Consider the following 14,093-nt stretch of genomic DNA (forward strand, 5'->3'; position numbering starts at 1 on the left):
TCCCTCCCCACTGTGTCCTAAACTCACAGGAACTTTGGGGAAAATAAATGAGAGTTTGGTTGGGCGGCTTGCCCAGGGGAACCTGCTCTTCAATCTTTTTTATAAAGGATGAACATGAGGAAATAAAAGGTGTGGTGATAAAATTTCCAGATGCTAACCCCACAAATTAGGCTACAAAAGGATATTGATATGCTTAAATATTGGTCCTCATTTAATAAGGTGCAGTTCAGAAACGCAAATTTGCACTTGGGCAAGACAAAAACGGAGCCCTGGGGGCAAGGTTGGTCCCGGGGGCTTGGAAGGTTGGGCAAAGGCCACCTGGGTGCTGCCGCTACCAAAAGAGCCACGCGATCTTGGGTAGCGCTGACAGAAGAGCAGCCGGCTCCGTCGCCGCGGTTCCCAAGAGGAGCCGTTTGGCTGAGGCGGTCTCAGGACAGCCGTCCCGGACGGCGGCGGGGAGGATTTCACGCTCTCCAAGGAGCCTCCCCGGCTGGGTAGCACAAGAGACCGGCCAGCTCCGCCTGCTGCCGCCCCTTCCTCGGGATCCCGTCGGCTGCCAGCCACGGGGCCACGGAGGCCTTCTGCCCCGAGAGGCAGAGCGGGCGGACCCACCAGCAGGGGCGCTCGCCCCCAGTTCCCCCTCGCGTCCGACGCGGCTGCCCCTGCGGTCCGGCAGAGGGCAGCGCCGATCCCGCGGCTCTTCCCTGACGCCGCCCCTTCCTCCAGGCGCCTGCTCATCCGCCCGTCCGCCGGAGTCCCCCCCCCCGCCTTCTCGGCCAGCCAGCCAGTCGGCCTCGCCCGCCCGCCCGCTACGCGAGTCCGGGGATCGGAGCGGCGCGCCAGGCCCCAGGTAGGCAGGAGGGCGGCGCCGCGGGGTCTCGGGCGAGCCAGGGCGCTGCGGGGCCGAGCGAGAGGGCGCCGCGCTCCGTCTGCCGGGCTCCCTCGCCTGGCCCGCCCGAGAAGCGCGCAGGTCTCCCCCGCCCGGCGGTCGGCCCTCTCGGCCTCCGGGGCTTCCAGCCGCCGCCCCACCGCTTCTCTCGGTCGCCCGGTGGGCTTCCCCAGACCAGCGCCGAGGAAGCGCGGCCCAGGAACTGGCAAGGGCGGCCTTGCGGGTCGCGGCGTGAAATGGAAGCGGGGGGGGGGCTCACAGCCACCAGCCCTGCCCGGCGGTGGGTGGCTCGCCCGTCCGGGTCTTCTTCATGCAAATCTAAGGGCGCCGCTGCAGAGCCGCGGGAGGAAAGTTTGCCCCAAAGCCCGGCTGCGGCTCTCGTGCTCCCCTTCTCTGCCTCTGGAGGAGCGGAGGGAGGCGGCAGCTCTGGAGATGGGGGCGACCGGCGCTTTCGGGCCGAGGATCCGGGTCGAGTTTATGTGAAGGGCTTGAGACCCCCGCCCCCGCTAGAGTAGCCGTGGTTGGAACAAGCGCCAGGCTGCGCTGACAGCCTGTCTGATGCGTGGCAGCCGTTGGAGGGACTTGGGGGTTTGTTCCTATCCTGGGCAGAACCTGCATCAGACTCAGAGCAGCCCTTCCACTCTGGGATGTGCTGGGCAGGTGCCTTGGGACCCTGTCTCCAGTTCTGCACCCCCCCCAGGCAGAAAGGGCACCCTGGAACGGAGAGTAGGGGATCCCCAGAGAGCAGCTGAAGGGACCGGCTGTGGAGCCTAAAGATGAGAAAGCTGAGAGAAAACATGATGAGATGTAAGCCATGTGACCATTCTTAGGTAATCTGTCACTTCATTTGAAAGAAATGGAATTGACCCTAAGGCTCCTTTGAGTTTTCTTCTTTTTCCATCAGTGGTCCTTGCAATGAGTATTTTTCTGATTGTAATGTAGCCACCAGCAACTGAGCAGACGGTTCTTTCCAGGCTGAGGATCACAGAGGCCAACTTCCAATCTTCCTAACTTCAAAAAAAAGAGCTCCCAGGCACCATGATGTCTGTTGCTCATATGACTTCTTGGTTTCAGAACTGAGCAAAGTCCAGACAGCAGTAAAGGCAGCAAGATATTTCAATTCAAGGATTATAGGAACATGTGGTGGGAGAGGCAGATCTTGAATTACGGCCTGGTTAGTAAAACTCTCTTGCTGATTCTGATCCCCCGTTTTTAATGCTGTGTTTTATGTGAAGGAACTTTGTTATGCAGAGCAGAAGGTGATGCTTGGCGGCTCTCGCATCCTGATCCCAACCTGAAATCCACTACTCCTGGAAAGGCAATGGTCAGTTATTCTTACTAGCCTGTTCTCTTTCCTTGCAGGTTTCCTCAGAGGCTTTCCGGAACAAGGACAAGGAGTTGGGAGGCCACCAAGATGTCTGGCCTGCTTTGGTCTGATGTGTCTCAAAGGTAGCTGGCCTCTCCTATGAGGATTCGTACGACCACTCTAGTGATCGATCTCTAGGAATAGGTTTCCTTGATTGCTCTGCCTCAGTTGAGCAGCAGAACTGCTTATTGTGGAACCCCCTCTTTTTCTCTCTAGCATGTCAGAAACCTGGTCACAGCAGCCGCCACCCCCCCAGCAGCCCTCACATCATGGGGCCACAGCTACCCTTCCAGAGCACCCCATCCCACCTAGTGCGGTGACCGAGAATCCTTTGGGCTGTGCCGTGTATGGCATCCTCCTGCAGCCGGAGCCCAGTGGGCTGCAGCACCCACCCCTCTCTGCCAGCGGTGGAGGGGAGGCCTCTCCCAAATGTGGGGTTTGTGGACACGACCTGTCTCACCTCTCCAACCCCCAGGAGCACCAGTGCCTACAAGGTGGCCACGACCGCTCCTTCCAGTGCACTCAGTGCTTGAAGATTTTTCATCAAGCCACAGATCTCCTGGAGCATCAGTGCCTGCAGGTGGAACAGAAGCCCTTCGTCTGTGGCGTCTGCAAGATGGGCTTCTCTCTACTCACCTCGCTGGCCCAACACCACAGTGTCCATAATGGCAACACGGCCGTCAAGTGCTCCATTTGCGAAAAGACCTACAAGGCGGCGGCAGCAGCAGCAGTGGCAGCTCCCGAGGAACCTGCCCCGCCACAGCAGCCGGCTGCCCTCAACCGGGCCCCAGTGGAGAAGCCTTACAGCTGCTCGATCTGCCAGAAGCCCTTCAAGCACCTCTCGGAGCTGTCGCGACATGAGCGGGTCCACACTGGGGAGAAGCCCTACAAGTGCAGCCTGTGCGACAAGAGCTTCAGCCAGTCCTCGCACCTGGTACACCACAAGCGCACCCATAGTGCAGAACGGCCCTATAAGTGCACCGTGTGTGAGAAGGCCTTCAAGCACCGCTCCCACTTGGTGCGCCACATGTACGCCCACTCAGGCGAGGCCCACCTCTTCCGCTGCAACGTCTGCGAGCTGCACTTCAAAGAGTCCTCGGAGCTGCTGCAGCACCCCTGCACGCCCAGCGGCGAGCGGCCCTTCCGCTGTGCGGCTTGCCACAAGGCCTTTCGGCGACCCTCAGACCTCCGACAGCATGAGCGCACCCACAGCACGGAGCGCCCCTTTCAGTGTGACCTTTGCCAGATGAGCTTCAAGCAACAGTATGCGCTCATGCGACACCGCCGCACTCACAAGGCTGTGGCCCCCGCCCCTTCTTCGGAGCAGGAGGCCGCCCCGCCGCCCTTCAAGTGCTCCTTGTGTGAGAAAGGCTTCGTGCAGCCAGCCCACCTGCTCTACCACCAGCATGTCCATGGCATCGAGAACCTCTTCAAGTGCAACGCCTGCCAGAAGGGCTTCAGCCAGTCCTCTGAGCTGCTGCGCCACCGCTGCGTGCAGAGTGCTGAGCGGCCTTTCAAGTGCACGGCCTGCAGCAAGGCCTACAAGCGGGCCTCCGCCTTGCAGAAGCACCAGCTGGCTTCGCACTGTGCCGAGAAGCCTCTCCGCTGCACCCTGTGCGAACGGCGCTTCTTCTCCTCCTCGGAGTTTGTGCAGCACCGCTGTGATCCTGCCCGCGAACGGCCCCTGAAGTGCCCAGACTGCCAGAAGCGCTTCAAGTATGCCTCTGACCTGCAGCGCCACCGTCGTGTCCACACGGGAGAAAAGCCGTACAAGTGCCCCTCCTGCGAGAAGGCCTTCAAGCAGCGGGAGCACCTGAACAAGCACCACGGGGTCCACACCCGAGAGCAGCACTACAAGTGCATGTGGTGTGGTGAGCGCTTCTTGGACCTGGGCCTGCTGCAGGAGCACAGCGCACAGCACACCTCTGCGGAAGGCACTTACACAGTGGCTCCCTGCCTGCCCTGAGCAGCCCCTCTGCCAAGCACAGCTCTCCTCTCCTTCTGGAGCTGGCCCAGCCTGCAGAAAAGAGCCCTTCAATGAGCAAACCTGAGAGAGTAAACTAAGCCACAGAAGGGAGGGGACCGTGCAGTGCCCAAGTCCGAGTCTGGCCGTGTCTGGCTTTGGAAAGACTGGCTGTTTAAGCCTGCCAGGCCTTGCCGTGATTCCATTGTGCTCGCCAAGCAAAGGGCCGTCTCCTGAGTGAAGCCTTTGCTGTTTGTGAACAATGGAGCAGGACTCAGAGCGGCTGAGAAGGAACCCTGAAGCAGCACCCAGGAGGCGTGCATGCCAGGCTGAAAGGCCTCCTCGTACTCATTGCCACGATTTCTCCATGCAGATGCTCCAGCCGACAGCCCTTATATGGTTGTTTTGGCTTCAATAGTCTACAAGCATCAGGACTGAATTTCCTCCACTCCAGCCATTGGAAATGTAGCAGGAAGGGCATGGAGGAAAACCTCAATTTATCTATTTAAACGTATTATAAAGTTAGAGCAGACCCCCAGCCTTCTCTTTCTCCCCCCTCCCCCCTCCCCTGTGGTATAAATAGATAGGCTTCTCTGTGTAACCTCTGAGAAATGTAAACGTTCAAGACACGCAACTGAAGAGCTTGGTCAGAAAACATTAATTAAAACTGCACTGATCTGTCCTGGAATTGTATCATTTGGAGCCCCAAGTGCAAAAGGGGAGCACTTGAGATAGTTGAACTTCTGCAGATGCCTTCATCGGGGACCAGTGTGCGTGGAGCAGGTGCATGTTTGTGCATATACATGTGTATGAGGTGCGTAGAAATCTCTTCCTGCATTAAAGTAGAAGATGGCTGTAAACCAGCAGTGGGGTCAGTATAAAAAAGCAAGTGATGCTATCTTGTTTTGGCTGGGGCGGGGGGAGTGGCTTTCTATCCCAGATCCCTTTGGCTGAATCACTTGTGAAGGAGGAGCAGAGCATAATTAGTCTGGGGTGGGGGCACCAAGCAAGGAGAGCTGCTGACTTCTTGCAGGCCCTGGGCCTTTTCATGGCACCCCACAGCGCTGAGGTGGCCTTTAGGGAATTTTCCTTTTTGGAACTGCTTTTTTTAAAAGTCGTGATCAACTACCAGGTAGCTCAGCTGGATGTCAGTTTTACAGTCTTGCAAAAGCTGTGCGCAATATGGAGTCTCCCTAATTTGAATTCATCAGTCCTAGAAAAGTGGGCCTTTCTTTGTCCCTGGGGGAGGCTCCCGTCTCACTTCTGGGGGGGGGGGGACTTGAAAGGCTTTGCCCGGAGCCCACCAAGCAGGTCCCCAGGCCTCTCCCTTTCCTGAGCGCCAAGGAGGCCCTCCCTCGGGCGGCTTTTCTTTGCATCCTCATCTTCGTGGGCTTCCTTTCTGCGGGCTCCATTGTTTCTCTCCCCTCCTCCCCCAACTCTTCCTTTTCCGCCTGCTTGCCCCCTCTCCTGCCCGAGCCCCTTTTCCTCCGTGCTGCATTCCCTTTCTCGCTTGAGCCTTTTCTTCAGCTAAATTCTGAATATTCTTTGGGACACCCGGGTCCCAGTGTGAGATCGGGCACAAGTCTTCCAGCGTTTGTAGGAAGCCAGGCTGATTTGGCCACTCATTCTCTGCTGGGCTGGTCTTTTAAGAGAAATGGCCTTCTGCCTGCGGCCCTGCCGACTGGAGGGTCAGTTTGCTCCCAGCAGACAGCATTCTCCTCTCTGGCAACGGCATTCCATTTTGGGGCGGCGGGGGGGGGGGGAGCTGTATTTTCACTCTTAGTGTTCAGAAAGCAACAGGCAGCCTGGGCCTCGGCGAAGCAGCTGCAGTGGGAGCTTGAAATCCCAAGCAAAAAGGCCCACGGTGTTCTCTGCCTTTGGAACCAGAGTGCTTGAGCAGACTTGCCTGCCTGAGCTGTTCTGGGCAGGCAGAATCAAGCACGGAGCCCAATCCAAGCCTTGTCCATTGGGTTCCCTCCTGCAGGAGGTCCTTTGGCACTTCAAGCAACCCTTCAGCCTTACGAGCCCCTGGTTGTTCCTCTGCTTAAATCCTTGCTTGGGATCTCTCTTTGTGCAGTGAATAATACAAGCTATATTATATATGCCATGTATATATTGTATTATATACACAATATATATAAGCTGAACATTTGCAGAACCACAGGAAATTCCTGCAGCTTTGGAGGAACAATTTCTACCCTGTCCGTTGCCCAGGGTCTACATGGGGATGGCTAGGAGTGACATTTTCTTTTTGAGAACAGGAATCACTAAGAAAAAGAGACTTCTCAGTTCATCTCCTTACTATAAAAATGTAGGTAACAAACGATCCCAGTAAAAAGTGAATTTGTCTTGCTTTATTTTCGATGGCTACCCATCTCAAGTGAGCAGGTGGCAAACAAAATTAAAGTCAATTAAAAATAGTTTCAAGAATATAAACATTAAAATATGTAGCAGCTAAGGAAAGTGTCGAACACAGCCAGAAGATGCGTCCTTCATATAACTGGGGTCCCATGCCCAGATACAAAGTGAGGCTCTTGGTGCTTTGCTTTTCTGTTGCTAACATAGGCCTTGCCGGGTTCTAGGCAAAATTTGGAAGGGAAATACTTGTATTGCACCCAGGGCAGATTTCCCAATATATTCAATTTTTTTAAAAAGAAATATGCTCTTTTGCCAAGAGCTCAGAACTACCTCATTCTATTTATCTGTTGCAACATCCTTTAGGTTAGGCCAGGTGTGAGAAAATGAACTTGCCCAAGAATTGATGCATAGGCTGGGTTTTAAGCCGAGCTCCTGTGAACAAGTTCAGTGAAAATGGTAAGCACCAGAACTGGGAATTGGATGGGTAAAACCAGTACTTTTTAAAGCAGTCAACGTTTCAAGAACAGCATACATTTAACAGCACACAGTTGTTGCAAGACAAGGAGGCTCCTGTCAACAAAAAAGGTGTCTTTCTGGATTTTAATTCTACTGATCCCTAAAGAGTTCAGGCAGCACATCAGTTTCTCTCCCCACTTTCCCGTTTTCCCTTCACAGTTGGTGGATAAGAAGGTGTCGTAAATGGAAGGGGGCTTGTCCCAAACTGATGCCAAGACCAACATTTGGTTGCTTACAGAAGGCATAGATGCCACGAATGCAGACCCAGACGCATGGTGTTCCTGCAGTATCGGATATGGTGTCTACTCTAGGTCAACACAAGCAATATGTCTCTATCAATACAATCCAAGATTGGATTATGCATAGCAGCCTCAGGTGGATATTTGTGCAATCAAGAGGCGAACCAGGAATTGAACATCAAAAACCTGGTAGACCCGGGGGTTACTTTAGATTACACTCACTTAAAACAATTTGAAATACATCTGAGTGTGGGAATGAGCCGCTTGGGCACAAACAATTGCCCCATTATTGAATGTCAGCTGCTGAATCCTAAGGGGTTGTTGGAAGCTCAGTCACCCAAAGGCTCTTGAATGGTAACACTGCCGAACTGAGGGTGGACAGTTGAGATCACAACAGCAGCTTTTCTACAACAATGGACTCATTCAAGGCTGGACCAATTTCTGCCAGAATTCTAACAAGACGCATTGGAGGAATCGGGCAGTCTGTGCAGGGGCACAGACAACAAAGCCTCCAAGGCAGAAGGAGGTGAGGCCAGCAACACCTTCACATCCAGGTGTTAAAACTTCAAGTGGGGCTTCGAGAGCGGTTGGAGAGCAGTTGGCGTTGGCACAACTGGGAGCAGCAAAGGGTGGAGCGCCAGAGGCTGCTACTTTGGAGAGGGCTGGAGAGTAAATGGCCTTGTTTAATGCACCTGCGGAACAGAGGAAATGCCAGGATGAGACAAGGCTCATCCTTGGAGCCTTGCTGAAAGTTTTGGTTCAGGGGTGCAGTTGCTGTCCTGGTTCTCGGATGTAAGAGTGGCAATGTCAGCAGCTCCTACCAACATGCCCAACAGCCACAGATGCCAACTGCAAAACTAGTCACGCTGGGGATTATTTTCCAAAGGTGGCTGTTCTTTGCAGAACAGGCTAAACTCGGTTATTTGGAAACCAACATTCATTTGCACCTGCTGCTTACCCTGGTGTGAGGATTCCTGATCATCTGGAAAGACATGGATGCATGGCATCCTCTGCCCGTCTTTCCTTGCTCCCTTCCTAAGGTGGCTTTTCTCTTCAGTTGGCACCAGCCGTGCCAAGCAGGAGGGCTATCCTTTTGATCAGCCAAAGCTTTGCTGGCACTGCCCTGAGCCCTGATATTTAAGGTCATTTCCCTTTGGGTTGCGGGAGAGTCTGCCAGCCCCCTCCCCCAGTGCTGCCCCTTCTCTCATCTTTTAGCCCTCTGGGGTGGGGAACTGACAGCTGAAGACTTCCCTCTTCTTCGCACAGGCAAGAAAGGAAGCAAGGAGAGTGGTGGGTGGGGAAAACAGCCTTGGTGCAAAGGAATGCATGTATGACCCTGGAATGGAAAGGGAAAAAACGGGTCACTTCTGAGAAAGAAACTCAAAATAACCCAATCTTGACTTTGCTTATATGGGCAGGGAGAAACTTGGGCAGGCTTTGCAGGCAGATGTGCCTGGGACTCCCGCCATGTTTCTTGATCTTGCCCACTTCTAAGAGTCAACACTTCTGGATGGGCAGAAGCCCCGATATGCTTCTGGGGTTGGGCTGGCAGTGCAGTCAGTCAGGGTCTCTTTCAGGGGCCATCAATTTCCCTCGGCTCCTGGGCCGGAAAGCGGCACCTTCAAGAACAAAACTCTGGTGAGTCTAATGAGAAAGTACCCAGAACACCAGAATTTCTGTTGCTAAGGTGACTGTTAAGTGAGTTGCACCCAATTTAATCTTTTCTGCTAGCGTTGCTAAATGAATCATTGCAGTTGTTAAGTGGATTGTGCGGCTATTAAGCGAATCCAGCTTCCTCCATTGACTTTGCTTGTCAAAAGCCAGCTGGGAAAGTCACAGATAGCGATCAGATAACCCCAGGATGCTACAATCATCTTAAATACAGGCTGGTTGCCAAGTGCCTGAATTTTGATCATGTGGCCATGGGGATGCTGCGACGGTTGTAAGTGTGAGGACCAGTCATAAGCAACTATTTTCAGTGCCATCATATCCGTGAGCTGCAGATGAGAACAAGGACTTCTTGGTCCCCCAATTTTCCATATGGTGAAAGAAAAATGCTGCCCTTTTTAGGCTGGTCAGATCCTAGGTTGTTTCAGAAGGTGCTCAGATGCTGGGGCTGCTGCTTCTTGTTACACCCGGAGGGAGGCCTTTCCTCTTGGTCTGCATCCTTCAGACTTAAAGCACAAGGCCGAAAACATTTGCCTGCCTGGGAGGTGCCTTCCTCGGCCACTAATAGCTTTTATTGTTTGTGGATGCTCAACGCCTGGGCAAGCAGGCCTCTTCAGAAACCAGCTCCTTAGCGCCAGGGCTCAAGGTAGTGAGAGCGGCTGGAAGGAAAAAGGACACACGTTTGCTCCATGTCTGCCCAAGCCTTGAGGATCCTCCCCGTGGATCCCTCCCCAGGCTGGAGATGGCATTGGCTGGTCCAGGATCACTGCAGAAGAGCTTTGCCTGAGCCCCAGAGAGGAATGACTGGGGAGCAGGAGCTTCTCCACGTAGGAGCCATTGACTCTGCAGCTCTCCTCGGCAGGCAGCCTCCTGGGGGTCGCATGGTCGTTTGAACAGCCTGGAGCATGAGATTTCTTCACAGCAGCCCAGCCTGCAACCCTGACATTTCTTGGACTCTCCTATTCAGTAGGACCCAGGCTCAGCCCTGCTTGGTTCAGGTCGGCCAAGGCCAGTTGGCTCTTCTACTCTAGCATCTTCAAAAGAGTTTTTTGGAAAATTGGTACCTCCTCCCACATACTGTGATTCTATCAGGTTTGGCATTGCAAATAGTTTTGCCCTCAGCTAACAAAATTCTTGCAACTAGGCAATTCCACCTGGGGCTGTGGAGAGAACAGAGTCCTCTCCCCCCCCCCAGCCACACTGCTTTCGGTCTCCCCCCCCCCAAAGAGTCAGGTACCTGTGGGCGGTTCCAAAGCTCCTGTAGGTGTTCCTGTAGCCAAAGAACAGAACATTGTGGTGAGTTGCTGGGAAGCGGGGGGGGGGGGGGAGGGGGGAAGGAGGGGGATGAGCCCCAGGCAGGAGGCAGTGCAGGGGTGATATTTACACGGTGTTGTAAGGAAGAGGCTTTGGTCCATATCGATCCAGGCTGGGATTCTGATTGAGGCAATACTAGCAGAAAAAAGCGGAAGAAGACGCCTTATATTAAAACTGAGGACATCCATGCTTCTCCTCCGTCCTCCCCCTTTCTGTGACGCTCCCCCCCTTCCTGCAGTCAGGCAGGGGCCCAGGCCCCCCCTGCGCTTGCTTGCTCTCCCCTGGCGCAGAAAGAGCCAGTTCCCTGCTCTGGGCTCTAAAATGTTCCATCAAAACATTAGGATCTAATTGCTGGAGTCCCGTTCACATTGTGGTCTTGGCAATTCTTCGGCTAAAAGAGCCCTTCCTGGCCAACAAAACAAAACTAGACTAGAGGAAATATTTGCACTGCTATCTCCACCCTTCTTAAGGAATCAAGGATCCGACAGTTGGACTGAGATCCCCTCTGCCCTTTAAAAATGTCTTTGGAGCACCCCATCCCTGGAACAAGGTTGGGAGAAGGGAGAACTTCTTGCTTACCCTCCAGGTTTGAGTGATGTCTGGTTTTAAGTATCTGACAGCATAACAGCTGAACCCAAGAACTGAGAAAGATGAAGGAGAAGAGAGGAACAAGAAAAGAAAAGAAAAAGAGAATATTTGTAGCTCAGGGTTGAAATGAGGGGTCCTTGGTGCTCTCTGAGCTTGGCGGTTTTCTTGCAAGATGTTTCATTACCCAGCCAGGTCACATCATCAGGTCACAGTGTTGGCACATCTGACTCAGGCAAGTAGCCAGAAAGGGCCCCCTTGGCTGAGGGATCCGCCCTCGAGGGTCGCGGCCCTCCAGCCTGCCGCGGACTCGCCGCAGCACCGCCGAGCGTGCATCTCCGCATCCCCGGCAGAAGTGCAGCCGCTGCCCGCGAGCCCTACCTTTGCGGTTGAGGCTGGGCAGCGCGAACTCGCCGGCGGCGGAGACGAAGCGGGACCAGTCCTCCATGGCGCGCGTGTAGCTGGGCCACTCCTCCTGGTTGGTACCGGGCGGCAGCGGGGCCAGCTTCCCCGCGCGGTACCGGCCGGCCCGCGACTGGCGCAGCTCCAGAACGGCCTGGCGAGAGACGGAGGGGGGAGGCGGCTGCAGCAGCGCTCACGGGGGCGTTTCGGGGCGGCGGGAAGGGAAAGCCCCGCGCCCGCCCGCCCGCCGTCGACCTCCCTACGCGCAGGGCCTTCCGAGCGCCGGCCGCGGCTTCTTCCCCCGGCAGGTGGCGGCCTCGGCCGGTCGGCTGACCTGGGAAAGCCGCGCGGGCTGCAACTTGCTCGCTCCGCAGACGGCAGGCCCGAAGCCATCCCGAGCCGCGACCAGCTGGAGCGATTAAACCAGAATCCAGGTGGGGGAGCGGCGTTGCCCGAGAGCGCCTCGCCGGTGGCGTCGGATCTCCGGCCGGGGCCTGCTTCTCCCCCCTCCCGCGTGGCCCCGGGGCCCCAGTCCGCCGGGCAGAGACTCACCCGGGAGGGGAGGAGCCTGCTGGGCACTCCGGCCAAGGTGAAGGTCGCCCTTTGGAAATCCTCTGCAGAAGACACCAAGCAGAGAAGTCGCGGGGAGGCCGCTTCGGGCGCTTGGAAGCGCTACCGAAAACTGGCTGCATCCCAGAGGGGGCCCTGGAGGCCTGGCAGATGTAGAGAAGGAACCCTCCCCCCAAAAAACACAGAGGAGGGGGCACCAACTAAACTTTTAAGATTTGCCCTCTCCCCGTTAAAAGAAGATCATATCAAAACATTTAGGAGGCCCAGGACAGGCAGAGCTTCACCTGTCCCATCTAGTTGGCCGGCTGGAGCAAGAGGCCAAGTTCTGCCTCCGGTCTGGGGCCTCTGACTGCACGGCCGCCGTGGCTCGCCTTCGGACTGCATTGCACCAAGAGGAGCAGATGACCTGCCCTGGCTCTGCTCCCAGACAGCTTGGCTGGGCTGATACCTTTGGAGCAGGTGGTGGTGGTCCTGGAGTGTGTGTCGGTGAGTCTGTGGGCCATGGTGTCCATGTCCATGCGCCTCAGGGTTGGCAGGCAGGGGTGGTAGAGGCGCTCCTTCACTCCAGCTAACATGGTCTTCTTGGGCTCCAGGGGAATGAGAACTGCGGGTGCTGCGTAGATGGGGCTGGCATCTGGCGGCCAAGGCACCAAGTCCAGAGCTTGGGCCATTGCTGCAAATTTTGCCAGCCAGCCCAAAAGAGAGAAGATATGAAGACATTGAAGAATACTGGGCTTAAGACAGAACCTTGTGGTATCTCACTGCTTACTTCCCTACATGTAGACCTAGTACCATTAAGGACTACTCATTGAGTACGGTTTGTCAGCCAGTTACAAATCCATCTGGTGGAGATGTCTATCCCACATTTTTCTAGCTAACCAAGAAGTAGGTTGTGGTCCACTTTGTCAAATGCCTTGCAGAAGTCTAGGTATACTATGTCCACAGCATTTTACTGGTCTACTCACTTAGTCACTTCGTCAAAGAATGAAATAAGATTGGTTTGGCATGAACTATTTTTAACAAACCCGTGCTGGCTTTTAGTCATCACTTTATTTGTTTCTAGATGTTCGCAGATCTGTTTTTTGATTATCTTTTCCAGTATCTTCCCAGGTATTGATGTTAGGCTGATTGGTCTGTAGTTTCCTGGGTCTGTTTCCCTTCCCCCCCCCCCTTTTTTTTTTTTTTGAAGATGGGAATCACACTCTTTTCCAGTCCTCTGGTAATTCCAGAAAATCATGGACAGACAATGTGCACCTTGACAAAATATGCAATTGATAGGTGAAAGGCTTGGATCCATACATACACTATGCTGATATATTATGACATCCTAGGGTTCTTGGTGAGAAACTGATGCGTATGAAGGCCAACTCTAGCTAAAGGACTGGCTGCTGTGACTTCACATTGTTGCGAGCAGATAACTTTAGAATTGAGACAAACAAGCATCTATCACGTAACATCCCGTTTTAATAACTGTTGATAAGAAAGATAAAAAAATCTGGATAGTGGGCATGGCTGTGCCTGGAGACAGCAGAATAGAAAGAACTGGAGAAAATCACAAAATGCAAAGGCCTGCAAATAGAATTAAAATGACTGTGGCAAAAGAAAGTAAAGACAGTACCAATTAGTGATAGCTGCCTTGAGGGCAATCCCAAAACAAGTGGAGTCCTCATTGAAAAATTCACCAACAGTCAATTGCAAAAGGCAGCTTTACTCGGAATGGCTTACATCCTGTGGCAATATCTGTAACATCCACATCTGCCTATCCTAGGTCCTTGACAAATACCCTCTAAACATCTGGCTGAGTTTGTGAGCAACAACAACAACAACAATAATCATGCTATAATGTTAAGGTAATTGCTTTCAATATATTGTTACTATTATTAGACATTTAGAATGATCCCTTCTCTTCCCCAGTCTTCCTTTTTCAATTGGCAGGGAAGCTGCTTACCCTAATCTTTTGACGGGCACTGCACAGCACAAAGGAGGGCAGGAAGGACCAGGTAAGCCAGACAGTTAGGGAGGTGCAGAAAGGGGTGCTCCGGGGGGCCCGTTGCTTTGGGGTGGCGATGCCAAGCAAGCTCCTGTCCAGATGTGGGCCCAACTTGTGAGAAGAAGGAGAGTCCTGGGGCATCTCTCAAACCCTCACCTGCTGAGTGCCTGTCTACCGTATGGGCCCTGCCCCCTCAGTCTCCATGACAACCTCAGGAAGCCAGGAATTGTTGG

General features: G+C 54.1%; 3 protein-coding genes across 8 annotated transcripts in view; 2 read left to right on the forward strand and 1 right to left on the reverse strand.

Annotated features, from left to right (window-relative positions):
- The first annotated feature begins 251 nt into the window (after positions 1–251).
- Positions 252–13,870, forward strand: ZNF319 (zinc finger protein 319). 3 transcript variants are annotated; one of them, XM_039353657.1, is made up of 4 exons: positions 252–850; positions 2,252–2,338; positions 2,472–5,032; positions 13,785–13,870. In XM_039353657.1, exons 2-3 carry the CDS (start codon positions 2,304–2,306, stop codon positions 4,219–4,221), a joined length of 1,785 nt encoding a protein of 594 aa, XP_039209591.1. In that variant the 5' UTR covers positions 252–850; positions 2,252–2,303; the 3' UTR covers positions 4,222–5,032; positions 13,785–13,870. The 3 variants fall into 3 exon arrangements, with proteins under 3 accessions (XP_039209591.1, XP_039209589.1, XP_039209590.1); XM_039353655.1 differs by lacking the exon at positions 252–850 and adding an exon at positions 904–1,696; XM_039353656.1 differs by lacking the exons at positions 252–850; positions 13,785–13,870 and adding exons at positions 904–1,696; positions 7,252–7,368.
- Positions 6,555–13,954, reverse strand: LOC120312645 (testis, prostate and placenta expressed). Of its 2 annotated transcripts, XM_039353659.1 has the most exons (8): positions 13,819–13,954; positions 12,319–12,543; positions 11,853–11,914; positions 11,280–11,454; positions 10,893–10,954; positions 10,384–10,448; positions 10,237–10,269; positions 6,555–9,658 (listed from the first exon to the last, which is right to left on the reverse strand). In XM_039353659.1, exons 2-8 carry the CDS (start codon positions 12,539–12,541, stop codon positions 9,628–9,630), a joined length of 651 nt encoding a protein of 216 aa, XP_039209593.1. In that variant the 5' UTR covers positions 12,542–12,543; positions 13,819–13,954; the 3' UTR covers positions 6,555–9,627. The 2 variants fall into 2 exon arrangements, with proteins under 2 accessions (XP_039209593.1, XP_039209592.1); XM_039353658.1 differs by lacking the exons at positions 6,555–9,658; positions 10,237–10,269; positions 10,384–10,448; positions 10,893–10,954 and having other exon boundaries at positions 10,978–11,914.
- CNGB1 (cyclic nucleotide gated channel subunit beta 1) overlaps positions 11,610–14,093 on the forward strand; it is a 34,009-nt gene continuing 31,525 nt past the window's right edge. The window contains exons 1-4 of one of the 3 annotated variants that reach the window (XM_039353643.1): positions 11,610–11,734; positions 12,129–12,356; positions 13,639–13,720; positions 13,806–13,870. The gene's annotated coding sequence lies outside the window, so the exon portion shown is untranslated. The remainder of the gene's footprint in view (positions 11,735–12,128; positions 12,357–13,638; positions 13,721–13,805; positions 13,871–14,093) is intronic. The other 2 variants (XM_039353645.1, XM_039353649.1) reach the window with 2 other exon arrangements.

The sequence above is a fragment of the Crotalus tigris genome, unplaced genomic scaffold (genome assembly GCF_016545835.1).
Source record: "Crotalus tigris isolate CLP2741 ecotype Arizona unplaced genomic scaffold, ASM1654583v1 scf7180000018525.42219311030:4301911, whole genome shotgun sequence".
Lineage (NCBI taxonomy): Eukaryota > Metazoa > Chordata > Lepidosauria > Squamata > Viperidae > Crotalus > Crotalus tigris.

Excerpts from the sequence above, each read along its gene's own strand:
- LOC120312645 (XM_039353658.1), bottom strand. The coding sequence starts at position 12,541 with ATGGCCCAAGCTCTGGACTTGGTGCCTTGGCCGCCAGATGCCAGCCCC. Across the intron at positions 11,915-12,318 it reads CACCACCACCTGCTCCAAAG|AGGATTTCCAAAGGGCGACC; the intron begins GTATCAGCCCAG and ends TGTCTTCTGCAG.
- ZNF319 (XM_039353655.1), top strand. Across the intron at positions 2,339-2,471 it reads TGGTCTGATGTGTCTCAAAG|CATGTCAGAAACCTGGTCAC; the intron begins GTAGCTGGCCTC and ends TTTTCTCTCTAG.